This window comes from Stegodyphus dumicola, chromosome X1, assembly GCF_044657685.1.
Source record: "Stegodyphus dumicola isolate Sdum_Otavi_A_Nest chromosome X1, ASM4465768v1".
NCBI classification, from domain to species: Eukaryota; Metazoa; Arthropoda; class Arachnida; order Araneae; family Eresidae; genus Stegodyphus; species Stegodyphus dumicola.
Window position 1 is genome coordinate 81,795,419 of NC_140780.1, and position 15,516 is coordinate 81,810,934.

At 37.3% G+C, this 15,516-nt stretch overlaps 1 protein-coding gene across 1 annotated transcript in view; it reads left to right on the forward strand.

The window, feature by feature from the left end:
• Nucleotides 1-15,516, forward strand: part of LOC118188280 (cyclin-dependent kinase-like 4) — a 98,710-nt gene that overhangs the window by 51,067 nt on the left and 32,127 nt on the right. Inside the window, exon 7 of the mRNA XM_085807358.1 lies at nucleotides 14,427-14,509. Coding sequence (XP_085663484.1) covers nucleotides 14,427-14,509 — 83 coding nt within the window. The remainder of the gene's footprint in view (nucleotides 1-14,426; nucleotides 14,510-15,516) is intronic.

The following is a 15,516-nucleotide window of genomic DNA, read 5'->3' on the forward strand; positions in this document are numbered from 1 at the left end:
GATGATTTAGGCCGTTTATATTCTTTTCTAAGTGCGTTTCCTCAATTTGCATTTTTTCGATAAATCCTTTTATTTAATGTCCTCAAGCTTATATAGATATGGCTTAAATTATTTAATATTTTTACCGCTTTCTTAAAATTATATACTTTATAGGAGCAAGGATGGGTTTTGCAAAATACTGAAAAGAAAATTTATTTGAAATGAAATGCGAATGAGATATTTGTTTCAAAGTTTTTACATAAAAATATGTTTTTATTTTTCTTAACTAATTCATTAATATCAAAATCGACCATTAAAGTTATTAAGAACTCTCTAATAAATACAATAAGAAAGTTTGGGAAAAAACATTGAAAACTGTGGGAAAAGAATGGCATTTTAATTGTTAAAGTTTTCTTCAAAAAATTTAAATTAAAAAAAATTACTAGCCAAAAAATGTATTAAAAAATTTGAAAGGTTTCTCAAATTTTAAATTACGTCCAAACTTTTTTTTAACGTTTTGTGTGTTGCCTTTATTTATTAAATATCATGTTCTCGCCGTTTAGTTTTCAACGCAAAACGTCAAAACGAAATAAATAGTCCTTCAGGGCAAACTGTCCCTTTGGACTAAAAAGTTTGGGAAAAAACATTTCTTTCAGCTTAAAATTATCTTGTCTTACAAAACTATATTTAATAATATTAAAAAAAAAGTAGATGAATGTTCTTAAATTTTAAAAAAATCATTCAAAAGGTACCGAGTCCCCATGTTTCGTTGAAGCCGATATGCACGTCTTTAGGTTTAATTTGAACGGTATTTCTGGAATACCCAGCATCAAATAACCTTGTCTATACTAATTTACAAATTTCCGTATTTCGTACGGTTCCATCTAATTTTTTTGGACGATATCGCATCCCCAGATATCTATCAACGCGATTGTTTCGCTGACAGTCCAGCGAGCAGTCAGTTGCACGTCAGCCATGATGTTTGTAAAAATTAGTGAACAGCGCAATTGCGCAGTGGAGTATGAAAAATCTTCCCATTTGCCCTGCTCCAATAGAGGTAAGAACCAGGGATAAATAGATCTCTTCTATAAGTCCTGGGTAGGAACATTCAACCAAGTTTTACCTCCAATTCGGCGAGGCAGTTAATGCTTGTTCGCCATGTGAATGGGACACGTTGCAAGAACCGGTTTTCGCTACCGATCGAATTTGCTCTTGTAAACGGGGCTTTGGTGGCTGCAAGGGGCTCCGAGCTTCGAATTTGCCCCGTCAACGCAAAGTCTTCTGGAAACATAAGCTTTTTCTAATAAAAATGATAATCAATTATCTTTATTATAATTAGCTCAATAAAAGAACATATTCATCAATCCATTTTAAAAAGTAGCAAATTGAAGAAAAATAATGACATTTTAAATTCTGGCACATTTTCCTATCTACTTATCTGTTTCCTATTCGTTTCCTATCTAATTGTTTCTACAAATTACGCACTGAAACATCCCGAAAACGGTCTTCTGTAGTTCCGGCCAATTTTGATATCGCACAGAGGCGACTGTCTTTGAGAAAATGACTATCATTTATGTGCTTAATTTGTTCATTTTCGAAGAACTACTGATTTATTTCGAATGAACGAAGTGGCCACTGTGAAAGATTTCTAAACGCTTTGTTTGACAACATCACCGAAGATCTTTGACAACTATTGATTAAACTTTATTTTAATGTAATATCATATTCATTTACCATATGAAGACTGCAAAAGGCATGGAAACCTTTATTTCTGGGCTAAAATACATACGAATCGTATTTACAATAAATCACCAACCATCATTACTATACAATCCGACTCTCGCTTTAATGGCCAGATCCAAACAAGGAAATGGTGTCGACGAGAAAAAGAATTCTCTCAGGAAATGAAAAACTCCATTGTTCGGTACGCTTGTCCCTTTTATGCATAACATAATGGAATGCGCATGTAACGTTAGCTGCCGGCTATTAGCTTATGATATCAAGCTAGAGGACTTGATTCGTCTGTGAGTTCCTGGGAGAGCCGACTTAACTGGAAGAACTTTCTGAAAGTCTGCCAACTTTTACCAAGAACACCCCTGCTTCTGTTGGAACCATGTGAAAAGTCTAAACCAAACAGTCCACACGCGTGTAAAACACATTAAAACTATTTTTACATCCCCTCCAACAGCAAGATATATTTTTAGAGAAGTGGGCGTTCCTAAAACTTCAACTCAGTCATTCGAAGCATTTGTCACGATTACACGTATAGAACAGTACAATGCCCTGCAGGCTTCCTGTATAACAACCTTGAGGCAAGAATTTCAAAACAAACACTTCTAAATCTAACTAATTAACAGTTTTAACTGAGCCGGACAGAGAAATTAAGAATTTCCAAAATTTATTTCGTCTCAGTCAAGTAAGTTTTACACATTTCTGAATTCAACTTGTTGTGCAGGGTACTTCCGAAATTTTAAACAATACATATTTTATAATATGTACTAAATTTTAACTACCTTTAAAACTTTAACACCGTACTAACATTACTAATCACATAATCATATAATCTTCCAGCATGCCTTCGTGGTGTAACGGTAACACACTAGGCGCCTATGAAAGAGGTTCAGGTTCGAGTTCTGGTGAGGACATTACACATTCTTCACTTCCTCAAAAAAAAAAGCTAGTCACTCTAAAAATGGCCCCGAACTAAAAGGTCGTAGACAACAATTAATCACCACCAGCATTTGGCGACTAGCTCCCCTAATCCCCAGTCGCCCTTTAAAAGGGGGAGTATATAAGGTACTTTCTCCCGCCTTTCCAGCATGTCTTCGTGGTATAACGATAGCACACTCGGCGCGTATTCGAGGGATTCAGGGTTCGAGTCCCGACGAGGGCAATGCTCGTTTTTCATGTACTGCTGCTTCAAAATAACCTAACGTCTTTACATTGTGATTTCATTGATCATTTTCTGCTAGCTCTATAAATCTAAGTGCGTCCATATTTTTATTTTCGATTCCTGGTCTGAGATGGAACTTGTAGTCAAACAGTTGGATGCAAAGAGACCACCTTAGTAACCTCTGATTCTCACCTGAATGAGAACTTAGTCACTCGAGAGGTAGATGACTATTTGAATTAAGCAAAGCCAGCCACTTAGGTAAAATTTCAAGTATTTTAGAATATATATTATGGCCGCACAGTCTTGTTTAATCGCGGTGTATTTTCTCTCCGTGAAACTGATTTTTTCAAGTTAAAGCACAGCGTCGATGACTCTTTGTGATAGGACAGTCTAAAGTCATGTCCGATGGTTCGCATTTCAGTACAAATTCTTTGTCAAAATCAGGAGCTTGCAGCATCGATGACTCATTAACTTTCCTATTAAATCTGTGAAAGCTCTCTCGCAGTTTCCGTCTTTGGAAATTTCTATCTTCTTAGCCTTTCTTCGCAAGGTATTAGTTAGGAAGGCGATTATCTCGGAGTAATCTCTCGCATAACGGCTTATTTGCCAGTAAGTCCAGGGAACTTGAATATTTTGGTCTTTGTAATGGGTCTTGGGAAGTTATGGATGCAACTCACTTTAGCGTTGGATGTAGACCTAATTTTACCCCAGCTTTATGTCTGAGATACCATACGCTGGTTTGCTCAAACTTACACTCAGAGGGCTTGATTTTTAGTTCAGCTCAAAGAAATCTCTCTAAAATCCCCGCCAGGTGCTTCTGGTGTTTCTTCCATTTCAATGAGAAAATCACGCCATCATTATGGTAAGGGAAAGCATAATTTTCACTTCCCTTTAATAACCCAACCATCAGTTTATTAAAGAAGTAAGGTGTGGTTTTTTTTTCAACTCGAAAGTCTCGAACCGATCGATAGTTCCCAAAGGATGTCACAGACGTGACTATTCTTTGAGCCCTTTTATTCAATGCTTTAGCTGGATCTAACGCCGTTTGTCATTCATTATAAACAAACGGAATTTTTTTAAAGAACATATTACGAGATTGGAATACAACTATTTTTCAACGTAATCCCCCTCAAGTTCAATGCACTTATGCCAGCGCTGGACAAGCTTCTCAATTCCACGAGCAAAGAATTCTTCGGGGAGTGGGCGTAACCAGTTATGCACATGCTGATAGTAGGGTTTCAACATGTTAATATGATAAGCATTAGATCGCTTCCGTCCCTCTTTTACTCTCACGACATAATTAGTATTTGATAGCTTGGATTCTATTGTGCTCGGGCTCTTCCATTGCCCAGCGAGTTAACAGTGTCGCGTGGGAGCTAAAATCAGTACTCTGTCACTTTCTTTAAATTCACGTTTAACCGCGCTATGGTCATGCCTCCTCTCCCCCTTTTTATTTCAATTTCCGCCATTTTTCCAACCTTTAAATCTCGTGAGATTCTCAAGCGTTATTGATAGGGAACACATGCATGGTTAAAATATTCTACTCCTCTGCAGTCTTAATCCAATGTTCATTAGCCAGAACTTTAGGCGCCCTCAAATTTCTACCCGTCACACGTGGTAAAACCAAATGGGATTGTGCGTTACCTTTCTCAACGCCCAGCAGATTATGCAGGCAAGGGACGCTCCCGTGAGACTCCCGAATCCACAGTATCCGTAGAATAGGCTTTGGATAGTCCTATGAAATCTTCTATCGGATTTGACTGTGAATGCCACACTCAGCTTGGACTGTAATGCCAATACTGTCAAAAATTTAAAAATCAATTGACTGGTGAATAAATTTCCCAAGTCACGCTGAACTGCGTCCGGGAAACCGATGCGGCTAAATATTTCTAAAAGAGTCTCCGTTAACGTTAACAATCCTATATCACTGGAAGGTATGGCTTTTGGCCACTTTGAGGCCAAGCAGACTGTTGCCTTTCTAACTAATGGTTAAGGAACCACACGAGTCAATATTAATTTTTGAGAAAATCTCTCTGATATTTGGTACAAGTTTTAATGTAGATTTTACCGTTTCGTTAAGTTTTCCAGTCCTCACTCATCCATCGTAGGATTTTTTAAATTTGTCACTTTCTCTATAACCATTCGGCCAATAATAGTAAAAAGAAACCTATGTATGATTTTCATCGCAATGAGATGGCTCGCCTACGCTTCATGTCAGAATTTTAGAATTTTATTCATATAGATATTTGGTACTGCAAGCAATTTACGTTGTTCTGTACTAGTTTCTCATGACTTTTTTTTTTAAAAAGAATCAACTGCTATGTGTTCTTTCACATTCGAAGAACAGAGTCACAGGCCCTAAAAAGAAAATTATTTTTCATGAAAGTAATGAGAAAGAATCTAAATCACTTACAACTCGCAATAATTAGTTTTACTCATTTTAATATAATTTTGTAGGGCTGTATTATAACTGGAAACTGGATTTAAAGTACTGCAGGCCCTACTAGACAGATTGCGATTTATCGCTATGTCTTAAACAACTCATAAAATGCCCTTCTGTATTTTAGTCTCAAATTAAAGGCACGATTCGTGCTACACACGAGATTTCTACCACTTGAGAATACTAAATATAACAGATAATAAAATTCAAACTTCGATAACTTAGTCTAAGAATGCACTTAAGATAGAATAAAGCTGGCTCAAATATTTTACCGGCACGCATTTAAAACATTAGTTGGTGGGATTGCTAAAGCAGAAATATCACTTTTAAGCATATCTGGCAAAGAAAAATATTAACAGCAAGAAGCGAATGTCAAAAGTCTTCTGAACTAAAGATTCAAAATCCTCAGCTTTAGTAGACATAAAGTTAATTTGCATTCGGTATGGAATATAGATATGAGAAATTAAAGTAGACTTAAATCATAGTAGCTGGTTAATTAAGATACTTTACATTTGTGACAATATTATTTACAGAAATGAAGCATATAAAATCAATAATTGAATTTAGGAAAAAAATCTGTGCAGAAAAATTAAAAGATGTTTATAAAAATCATATAGATAGCATGCATGGTGGCGTGGAGCAGTGTTTTGTTATTTTTAAAGAATCGTGAAGACAAATTTAGTTCTGCCAGGCAAGTATATCATGCTGGCAGAAAAATGGCTTCAATTCTTAATGTAAAAATGTTTAAAAAATTATTTTTAATTCCACTTCCTAGAGAAATATCTTTCTCTGTTTTAAAAAGGGTAAAACGCTATTCAAAAATTATATCAAAAGATAGATTAAATTGTATGGCTCTATTATATATGGAACAGGAAGTTGAAATAAGGCTGAAAATAACTGATGAATTTGATATAAAGCAGTCAAAGAAAAGATTTATTATACCTTGCGCTTAATAGTCATCTAATTTAACAATCATTTATTTTAATTTTAAAATATCCCACAAAAGATTTTAGCAATCTGATATTTTAGTTCTCAAAGACTACTTAATTTTATTATTTTATTATTACACTTCAACACTAATGCCTTTCAAGCATGTAAATGCTTTCTTAGGAGCCCCCAAAGTTTTAACGTCTGGGGCCCTCAGTTGCCTTAGCCCACTCCTGGGTTCCATTGGCACGAACTCTTATACAGCCTACAATGCGCAATACGGCAATGAGTCGTACAGTTTATGCCTTAAGCTAACTTGCTTCTATAATTTATTGAGATTTTGCGCTGGTGAATTCGATAACTCATTTTTTAACATCCAAATGTGGTCTCAATGATTTTCGATTGAAAATGTACCTTGCTATTTTTATAACCATAGCAACACATTAACGTATGTATTTTAAGCATTTGTGTGGAGACCCTAGCTCTGTGTACACGGACATTATTAAACCATACTGAAAGAAAACAGACGTATGAAATTTTATAACAAAATTACTGAGCATTAACTATTCCTGAAGAAAAACATACTGATAGCTGAAATACGTCCATATTTTGCTGTGGTATTGTTCAATAGGTCATAAAATTTGATGCATTATGAACTACACTAGTGTCCAAAATTAAAGTTACAATGCATTTTTTGCAATAATTGAAAAAAGCTCCTATTAGTACTTTGTAAATTTATGTCTTGTATCATTTGGGGAACGATAAATATAATGAAAGCATTTAGAGATTTTTGAAAAGAATCTGTTCCCGTTTAAAACTAATATTTTCCTAAGGAAAAGGGAAAGTGTCCGGTTTCTAATTCTGCGGGTGACTTAACGGTTATGAGTGTCTGGAACAGTTGGTGTCCAGATAATTGCACCGTTTCCAGTTTACGGCTATACCCGTATGCTTTTTCAGGGACAAGAGGACTGACAAAGGCCACAAAAGAATTACGACACCTATGGAGGATTGATGCGTAACATTAATTTTACTGCGTCGTAGACACTTGAAGGCTAGAAAGCTCTTTCAGGACCTCCCTGCTGTGTATAAACAACAAATTCAAGGCAGATTGCAAACAGACGCGTAGTAGAGCAGGTCCTTTAAAGCCCGAAAACCAGCATCAAGTGTCCACCTCATCAGATCACGAAAGAGAGTCTGCATTTTTTCGGAACTAAGCACACAGTTCTTGTTGCGTTGTTCTGACTTATCTCACTCGTCTGACAGTAATATCAGAGCAAGGCCACGAAATTAATCGTGCAAGGCCGTGCAAGACTGAGCCTGTCGTTAGCAAGAGCCTTGAGCTCCATACAGATGACAGTATGACTTCACTCAGTTACGTTCCCAATTTTGATAGAGAACACCCCTAGGCGAACGGGTCCAAGGGTTCCATCGCTCTTCCCCTAACACCAACCTCTCGATAGGACTTTCGACTCGCTGCATATTTACAGTGCTCCCATGCTGCACAAAAACTATATATTTAAAAGCATCCATGGACATTAAAGACACAGAATGATTTTCGACAGTTATCTAGAGAGAGCTTAGAATCCACTATCTTTCCTCCAACTTTAGGGAAACTGACCATTTTGGTAGAAGTGAAATCCTTGCTCATGGATGCCTCCTGTTGGACGACTGCACATCACTGCATGTGTTCGTTGCAGGTACTGTGACCGAACAGAACTACAGAGATGAGATTTTTTAATATAAGTTGAGGCTTTTCCGGGGAGCTGTTGAAGAGGAATTTATGAACCTTGAATCCAGGCCACATAGAGCTCAGTTGCTTGACTTTTTCTGGAAAATCTTTTTATTCGCCATATGATATGGCCAGCGAAACATTCGGATCTGAATCATATGCAGTACTATTGGTACATTCTAGAAAGAGCATTGCACAACTTCAGTTCTCCCAGGGCTTTCCAAGCTTTAAAATCTTACATTTCAGAAGAACAGGATTTGCTGCCACAAGCTTTCATCAACAGCCTCATTTAGAGTATGAGGATCAGTATACGTCATTAGTTTTGCTAGTAGAGTATTAGTGTACATCATTTGTCATGTGTGTATCATTATAAAGGAAATGTAAATTTGCTAATATAATTAAAACATGCCAGAAGGCTACAATTTATTGTAGTAGGATATTCATCCAGAAGTAAAATATTATGAAGAAATGAAACCCAAAACCATGTTTTGGGGTTGTGAAATGTCAGTATTTAGAGTTCGGCAAGCCGGACGCTCTACCATCGGCAACAAGGTACATTTGCATACCATTTGGAACTTCGTTTTAAATGTTCGCATCATTTCAAGAGCTTCGTTACTGCATGTTTGTTCATAGATTGTTAAAATCGTTAAATACTCGTTCATAGATTGTTAAAATCGCGGACCAGGCCTGGTTTTCCCTAATCTCACAAAAAGAAGTCTAGTGGGATCAAATGGCTGCTGTGACCATTCTACATTACTTCTAGAAGCTAGGATTTGGTGCACGAAATTTTCCGACAAGTAGCTTAACTGACACCAGCTCATGTGATGGGGATTACTGGAATGAAACAAAACATAGTTGGACCAAAGATAAGTCATCCAGGAAATCAGGTTAGGTTAGGTTACTTAATTACGGCAAAGCCTCGAGGGCTATCTGCCTAAGGGGAGGGATGCCTTCGTGGAGGACTTTCTAAGGGAAACTGGCTCGTATACACGTTACACATGGGGAAAACCACGAAAACACCCATGCAGCCAACCCGTTCGCCAGAAAATCAGATACTTGGTTTGCTATAACTCAAAGCGTCTTCTTCCACTTTCAAACTGCGATTGAATTTTGCCTTTTTAATCCACGTAGTATTAACCAAGAATTTCAGTTATCTATATTGTGGGTTTGGTGACCTACTAGTGATGATCGGTAGCAAAATTTGTTGTTATTTATATCATGTGATACAGTGTAGTTACTTCACTATAAGTAGATGAAAATTCCTGAATCTAGCTTTCTGCGTTGAAACATTATTTTGGTATTTAAGCACTTTACTGTACATCCTGTACCTATATATATATATATATATACATATGCACACGTGTCTGTTGTATTCCCGTTATCAATTTACATATCAATAATTTTTTTTTGCATCAGTTTTAAATTACTTTGACCTTTTTGGTTTCGTTTCGATTTCATTACATTTGATTGCTTTTTATGTTTATTCTTTACTGCATGCATACAATGATTGTTTTCTACTATTTTATTCATTTCTTTGTAGGAAGCATTGAAATTTATCCAGTTTTTGTAGCAATAAAATATGAGTGCATATATGGGAATTTGAGAGAGATAAATAGATGTCTAAATGATATTAATCCAGAGTCGAAGAAATTACGTTTCGGTGAGATAAAGATGTAAAAAGCAAAGGATATGGTATTATGCTTTCGTAAGCGAAAGGTCTTACAGATATTTCAAATTTGGTGTATGTACTTGAAAGCTTTCCAGGAAAGGCCTAAAATGCTGGAAATATGCCATCGATAGATTCATCAGCAGTTCTGAATATTTTTCAAAGGAGTAGGATGTAGACCTGTACGAAACGGGTTGGTCCGCATGACGAACTGCGCATGTGTGATAGGGTTCGCAAATTGTTGTACACTGTTTAAACCAGTGACAACATGAAGGCTCTTGATTTATGTGCACTATTTTCCAAACCATAGAGCAGACCTGAATTTTTTCCTAGCTTGCTACACAGATGGCAATGTAATAGCGGTCTTGACCGCAAATCTGAAGCTCGCGGTGCGCAAACTACTTGTAGAATCTGAATATTGTTGCAATCAATGAAGGATAAGCATCCACGTTTCCATATCGTAACTCCTCCTTATACAAAATCACAAAATCGAGAGACATATCACATTCGAAGCGAAAACTATGAAATATCTCCGAATCTTAACCAAAAACGTAATGACCATATTATAAACTCTTAGACCAAAAAGCAACGCACCAAGAAGGAGTTATCCGAATGGGACGAAAATCGGTAGAAGTCATGTACATGTACAGAAAAACAAATGATTACAGTTTGAGAAAAATTGGATGATCTATTGAAGTGATAGAGCTTCACAAAGTGAAAAAGTCAGTAACGCGTTTGTCCACTTCTGACCCTTATGCAACCACTTATTCGGCTTGGCATCGATTGTTAGAGGTTGCGGATGTCCTCCTGAGGGATATCGTGCCAAATTCTGTCCAACTGGCGCGTTAGATCGTCAATATCCCAAGCTGGTTGGAGGGCCCTGCCCATAATGCTCCAAACGTGCTCAATAGGAGAGAGATCCGGCGACCTTGCTGGCCAAGGTAATGTTCGGCAAGCACTAAGGCAAGCAGTAGAAACATGTGCAGTGTGGAGGCGAGCATTGTCTAGCTGAAATGTAAGCCCAGGGTGGCGTGACATGAAGGGCAACACAACGGGCCTTAGAACTTCGTCGACGTACCGCTGTGCTGTAAGGTTGCGACGGATGATAACCAAAGGCGTCCTACTATGAAATGAAATGGCACCCCAGACCATCACTGGTGGTTGTCGGCCTGTCTGCCGGAAGACAGTCGGGTTGGTATCACACCACTGTCCGGGGTGTCTCCAGACTCGCCTTCGCTGGTCATCGGGGCTCAGTTCAAAACAGAACTTATCACTGAAGACTATTCTACTCCAGTCAGTGACATTCCAGTGCGAATGAGCCCGACACCACTGCAAACGGGCTTGACGTTGTACAGAAGTCAATGGTAGTCGGCACAAGGGGCGCCGTGACCTCGGCTCCCTTTCTGTGAGCCGTCTATGAATGGTCCTTGCGGTCACTGCAGCAAGTCGATGATAATGATGCATCTGGGGCTGTGAGTGCCTCTCTGACGATTGCTCGGTCTTCACGTTCTGTGGTTTCTCTAGGCATACCGCTTCCTTCTTGACGCTGTGTGCGGCCATGGTTCACCTATTCCTGCCAACATCGTCTAATAGTGGCATCGCTCCTACTCAAATGTCAAGCTATTCGCCGATAAGAACAACCGGCTTCTTTTGGCCCAACTACACAACCTCTCTCAAATTCTGACATCTGCGCATATCGTACGCGCACCTGTATGCGAGGCATAGTTAATGTCTACCAGAGTACACGGAATGAAATTCGTGAAGAATTTATGATTTGGAATTGTAATTTCTCTTCTTAAATATCCAGCCATTTGCGTAGATCAGATGCGCTGTAGCGACAACCATTCATTCATTGGCAGCCAAAATGTAAAATTTTGCATGTTCCGTCGAAACCTGTATGCATATCAATTTGTGTCCAATTTGCTTTATATCTTCTCGGTGCGTCTTTTTTTTTTTTTTTTTAAGATTGTATTTACACGCATCAACGTAAAGGCAATTATTCGCAGCCTTTTGTCCGTTACTCGGAAATCTCTCAAATCTAAACTTAAAGAGCAAAAGACACATTTACGTATCTATATTAAGACCAATAATAATTTACTTCTAACCAGCATGGGTTAGAGTTACCCCTGATAACGTGAAAATTTATCAGATTCTGCAAAATCGAGTACTGAGTATCATCATCTGAGGTTAAAACTGACATTCTTCATAAGTAACTCAAACTCTCAAGAATGCATAATACCATCAGAGCCATGAACGAGAAATTCTTCCAAAAGGTGATAAACTTCCATACAGTAAATTTCTGGGCAATTCTGCAATATGAGATCCTCGAATATGACAATAAATTAAGACCGTACGCAACACGTCTGCAAAGTAACGGACATTTCGTCAGTTAATCTTTACTATACAGCTCTTGCAAATGGATATAGTGTAGTTATCATCATTCTACTCTTTATGCGCCTTACATGCTAATGAAAATTTAGGTATTTATGCCCAATATAATGCATCTAATCCCTCAAAGAATTGGATAATGATTTGGACGCATCTGTAAATACTGTAAATGCTGAAATTTACGTTTTCTTCGCTTATTATGTTTTCGTGTTTTTTCAAATTTTGTTTTGTTGCATTTGCTTCAACAAAATAGGAAGAAATGTTCGCTAAGTTCCAGATAACTTGACCAGGAGAATCCGATGACTAAGCTTTATTTGTGAATCTCCTAACTAGCCAGTGGAATCACGTGACCTCCAGTCCTTCACCCTGCATACGGCCAAAGAATACGCATGCAAAGAAGGAAAGCTTCCATAAACGTAATGTAAACCAGTTTGACTGCTACACCACTATATCGTGGAGAAACAAATTATCATCTCCAGATTACCAGATGTACATGAAATTTCGCAATAATTTAAACTCGGATTTTTCGTACATTGTTTTTACTCAAAATAGATTATCTATTAATTAATATACTTGCGAGTATCATTGATTTGATTTACGTCGATACGGCAGGGGAAAAATGGTGTCATAAAAATCTGAACTCTTGACAAACATGATCGTCAACACCGGCCGGATAATTGTTTCGCACGTGCGTAAAATAGTATTAAAGGCTGGATGGATATCGCCTTCTAAAGTAAACTTAGCGTATATTTTTCCTTCGTCGCTTTGACGGAGCCAGTCCTGCTTTGATGAAACTGTCGCTCTTAATCCTAGAAGTTCTTCGGTACAACTATCACCTTTCAAGACGATTCATCGTGTTGCTAACACCTGAACTGCATGGACCAGTTCGCTGCATAATTGTTTTCTTAAGGTGCAAACATTTACTACTTCTCCCTCGCTTCCTCTGCTCCTGTACGTACGAAGTACCTACGCCATACTGCTCTACTAAGCATTTCGCTCTAAAAGGCATTAAATTCAAAAGAGAGCTGGTAAAATCACTCTACCCCTTCCCACTCGATGCAAAGCTGCTTCAGCATGTCTAAGCGTCGTATTGAAATTCGTTGTATAATGGGGCTAACGTGTTTACACTTGCTTGAACTCTTTACAACTGCTGATGAGCAATAAGTAAACTGGAAATCGCGCACCGTTTCTTTTCTTTATATTTCGTCTCAAAGGATTTCACGACGTAAACTTTCTGTCGTATGTCCTCCTGCATTATGTATTTAATCAACTGATATCCCAAATTAAGAATGTGAATATAAAATACGCGATATAATGAAAAGTAATTCTTTTATTTTAAGGAAATTTTGCATACGATACCCAATATTATAACAGAAACAACTGCAAGATAAGAAAAAGAACAAGAGTTAAATGTTTCATGATATGCAAATGAAACGAAACGTAGAGAAAACATGATATATAAGATTTCTACAACGGCCGGACTATTTAGGTGCATGGCCGCTCAGCACAGTTTTACATATCTTACAACAGGTACTTATACTCTAAATGAGGTTGATGATCAAAGATTTCGGCAACAAATCACATTTTTCTGAAGTCTAAGGTTTTTAAGGCCTAGAATGGTGTAGAGCAATCGCTCTTTTTAAAACATTCTAAACACGCTGTATAGAATTTAGGTTCAAATGCTTCGTACCATACGGCGAATTACCACTTCCTCCATAAAATTCAAGCAGTTGAGCTCTGTGCGGCTTGGCGTTTTATGCCGGTGATCGGATATCGGAGGATTTTACTCAAGTTCCTGCTGAATATAGTGCATCATTTCATTGTAAATCAGTGAGGCTGTGCAGGTTTGTTATTAACTTTTTCTTGCTATCCCTTGTAGTTTTCGAGATGAGATCGTTAACTTCCAAAATTCAGCTCAAGGTGTACTGCAACCGATCTCATACGATACAGCATAGTTACTTACTATGCAGGCACAGTTTCCATATCTCTAGCTTTCTACGTTCAGTTATTTCTCTGTTTACTATACGCCATGCATATAAATATATGCATGTTCATATATAGTCTTACCGGAAATTTGTATGTGTTATAAATATACACATTTTTGTTTTTTGTCGTACTGTTTGAATTTCGGGGAAAAAAATTTAACAAATAAAATTTAAACAGAATACCTCTTAATTAATAAAATATTTAATGATATTAAGTACAATCAATATAGTTGTTAATAAAAAGAAATGCAAGCAGCTTCTTTTTCAGTGGAACTGTAATTTTACATATCACTTTTATTGGCACTGTGCAAAAATTTCTCTGTCTTTTATTGAAGTCTAATGTAAAAATTAGTAAACAAATCAACAAATTTTGTTTCTACTATGCATTAATAATAAATTTGAAATTAATTGCATTTTAGGCGACTTACTACCAAGACATATGCAAGTGTTTCGATCTAACGAATTTTTTGCCGGAGTATGTATTCCAGAACCAGATGTCAGGGTAAGTATCCATTTAAATACTCAATACGTTTTTGCAGTAAATTCTTAAAATTTAATTAAGCAAAAGATACGAGGTTCGATAAGGGCTCCTACTCTTGATGTTACTAGCAGCTGGTGTATAACATCGAGTTCACTTGCTTTCGGCAGCTGCAAACATAAGTATACAAGAACTGAGTTTTATTTCATTATTTAACGTTTTTGAGTAGTAACATTTGTTACTCACAAGTACTTCAACTGCTTTGTCTATAAAGCAGCGATCAATGATAAATTTTTGGCACTAGAAGGTTGCACATGAGTCAAAATTCACAAAATTGTGATAGCAATTTATGGTTGAACGGATGTGAAAAATGCAGTTGGATTCGACAAGCCATAAACTGTAGAAAAATTTATATGGGTGTATTTGATAATAAAGAAGGTAAAAGATCCCTTTCAGTGATATATAGCGACAATTAAAGATGAATGAATGTCCCATTTACCTTAAAACTCTAATTTGGAAAACTGAATATAAATGTTCGGTGTTTAAGAGAAACAATTTCATCTTATTTGGATATCACTTTAAACTTATTTTATATTGGCAATTTTGATTTGGATGTTTTTAACTGCATTTTTATTTTAATCTACACTCACGTTTGTGAAAATTGCAACACCATGAAGAACTTACGCGAGTGAGCTGAAATTTTCAGGAAATGCAAAGTAGCGCATGATATGCAAATGATTAGAATTGCAAATCCGTAGCGCATGCGTATGCTGAGCAGCGCCCTCTGAACGGCTGATGGATCCGAATAAATAGACGGCTGTAGCGAGGCGTGTATGGTTATCGGTGGTTATCTGCTAGTGGTAAACGTTAACTCAATCTGTACTTATGCCTCGTCGACGAAAGAGAGCGAGATTTGAACAACTTACAGAGTTTGAACGAGGGAGAATCATCGGCCTTCGTGAAGCTGGATTGTCGTATCGTGCAGTAGTCTCTCGTGTGCAGCGTAACAGCAGCACAGTGATGCGCGTTTG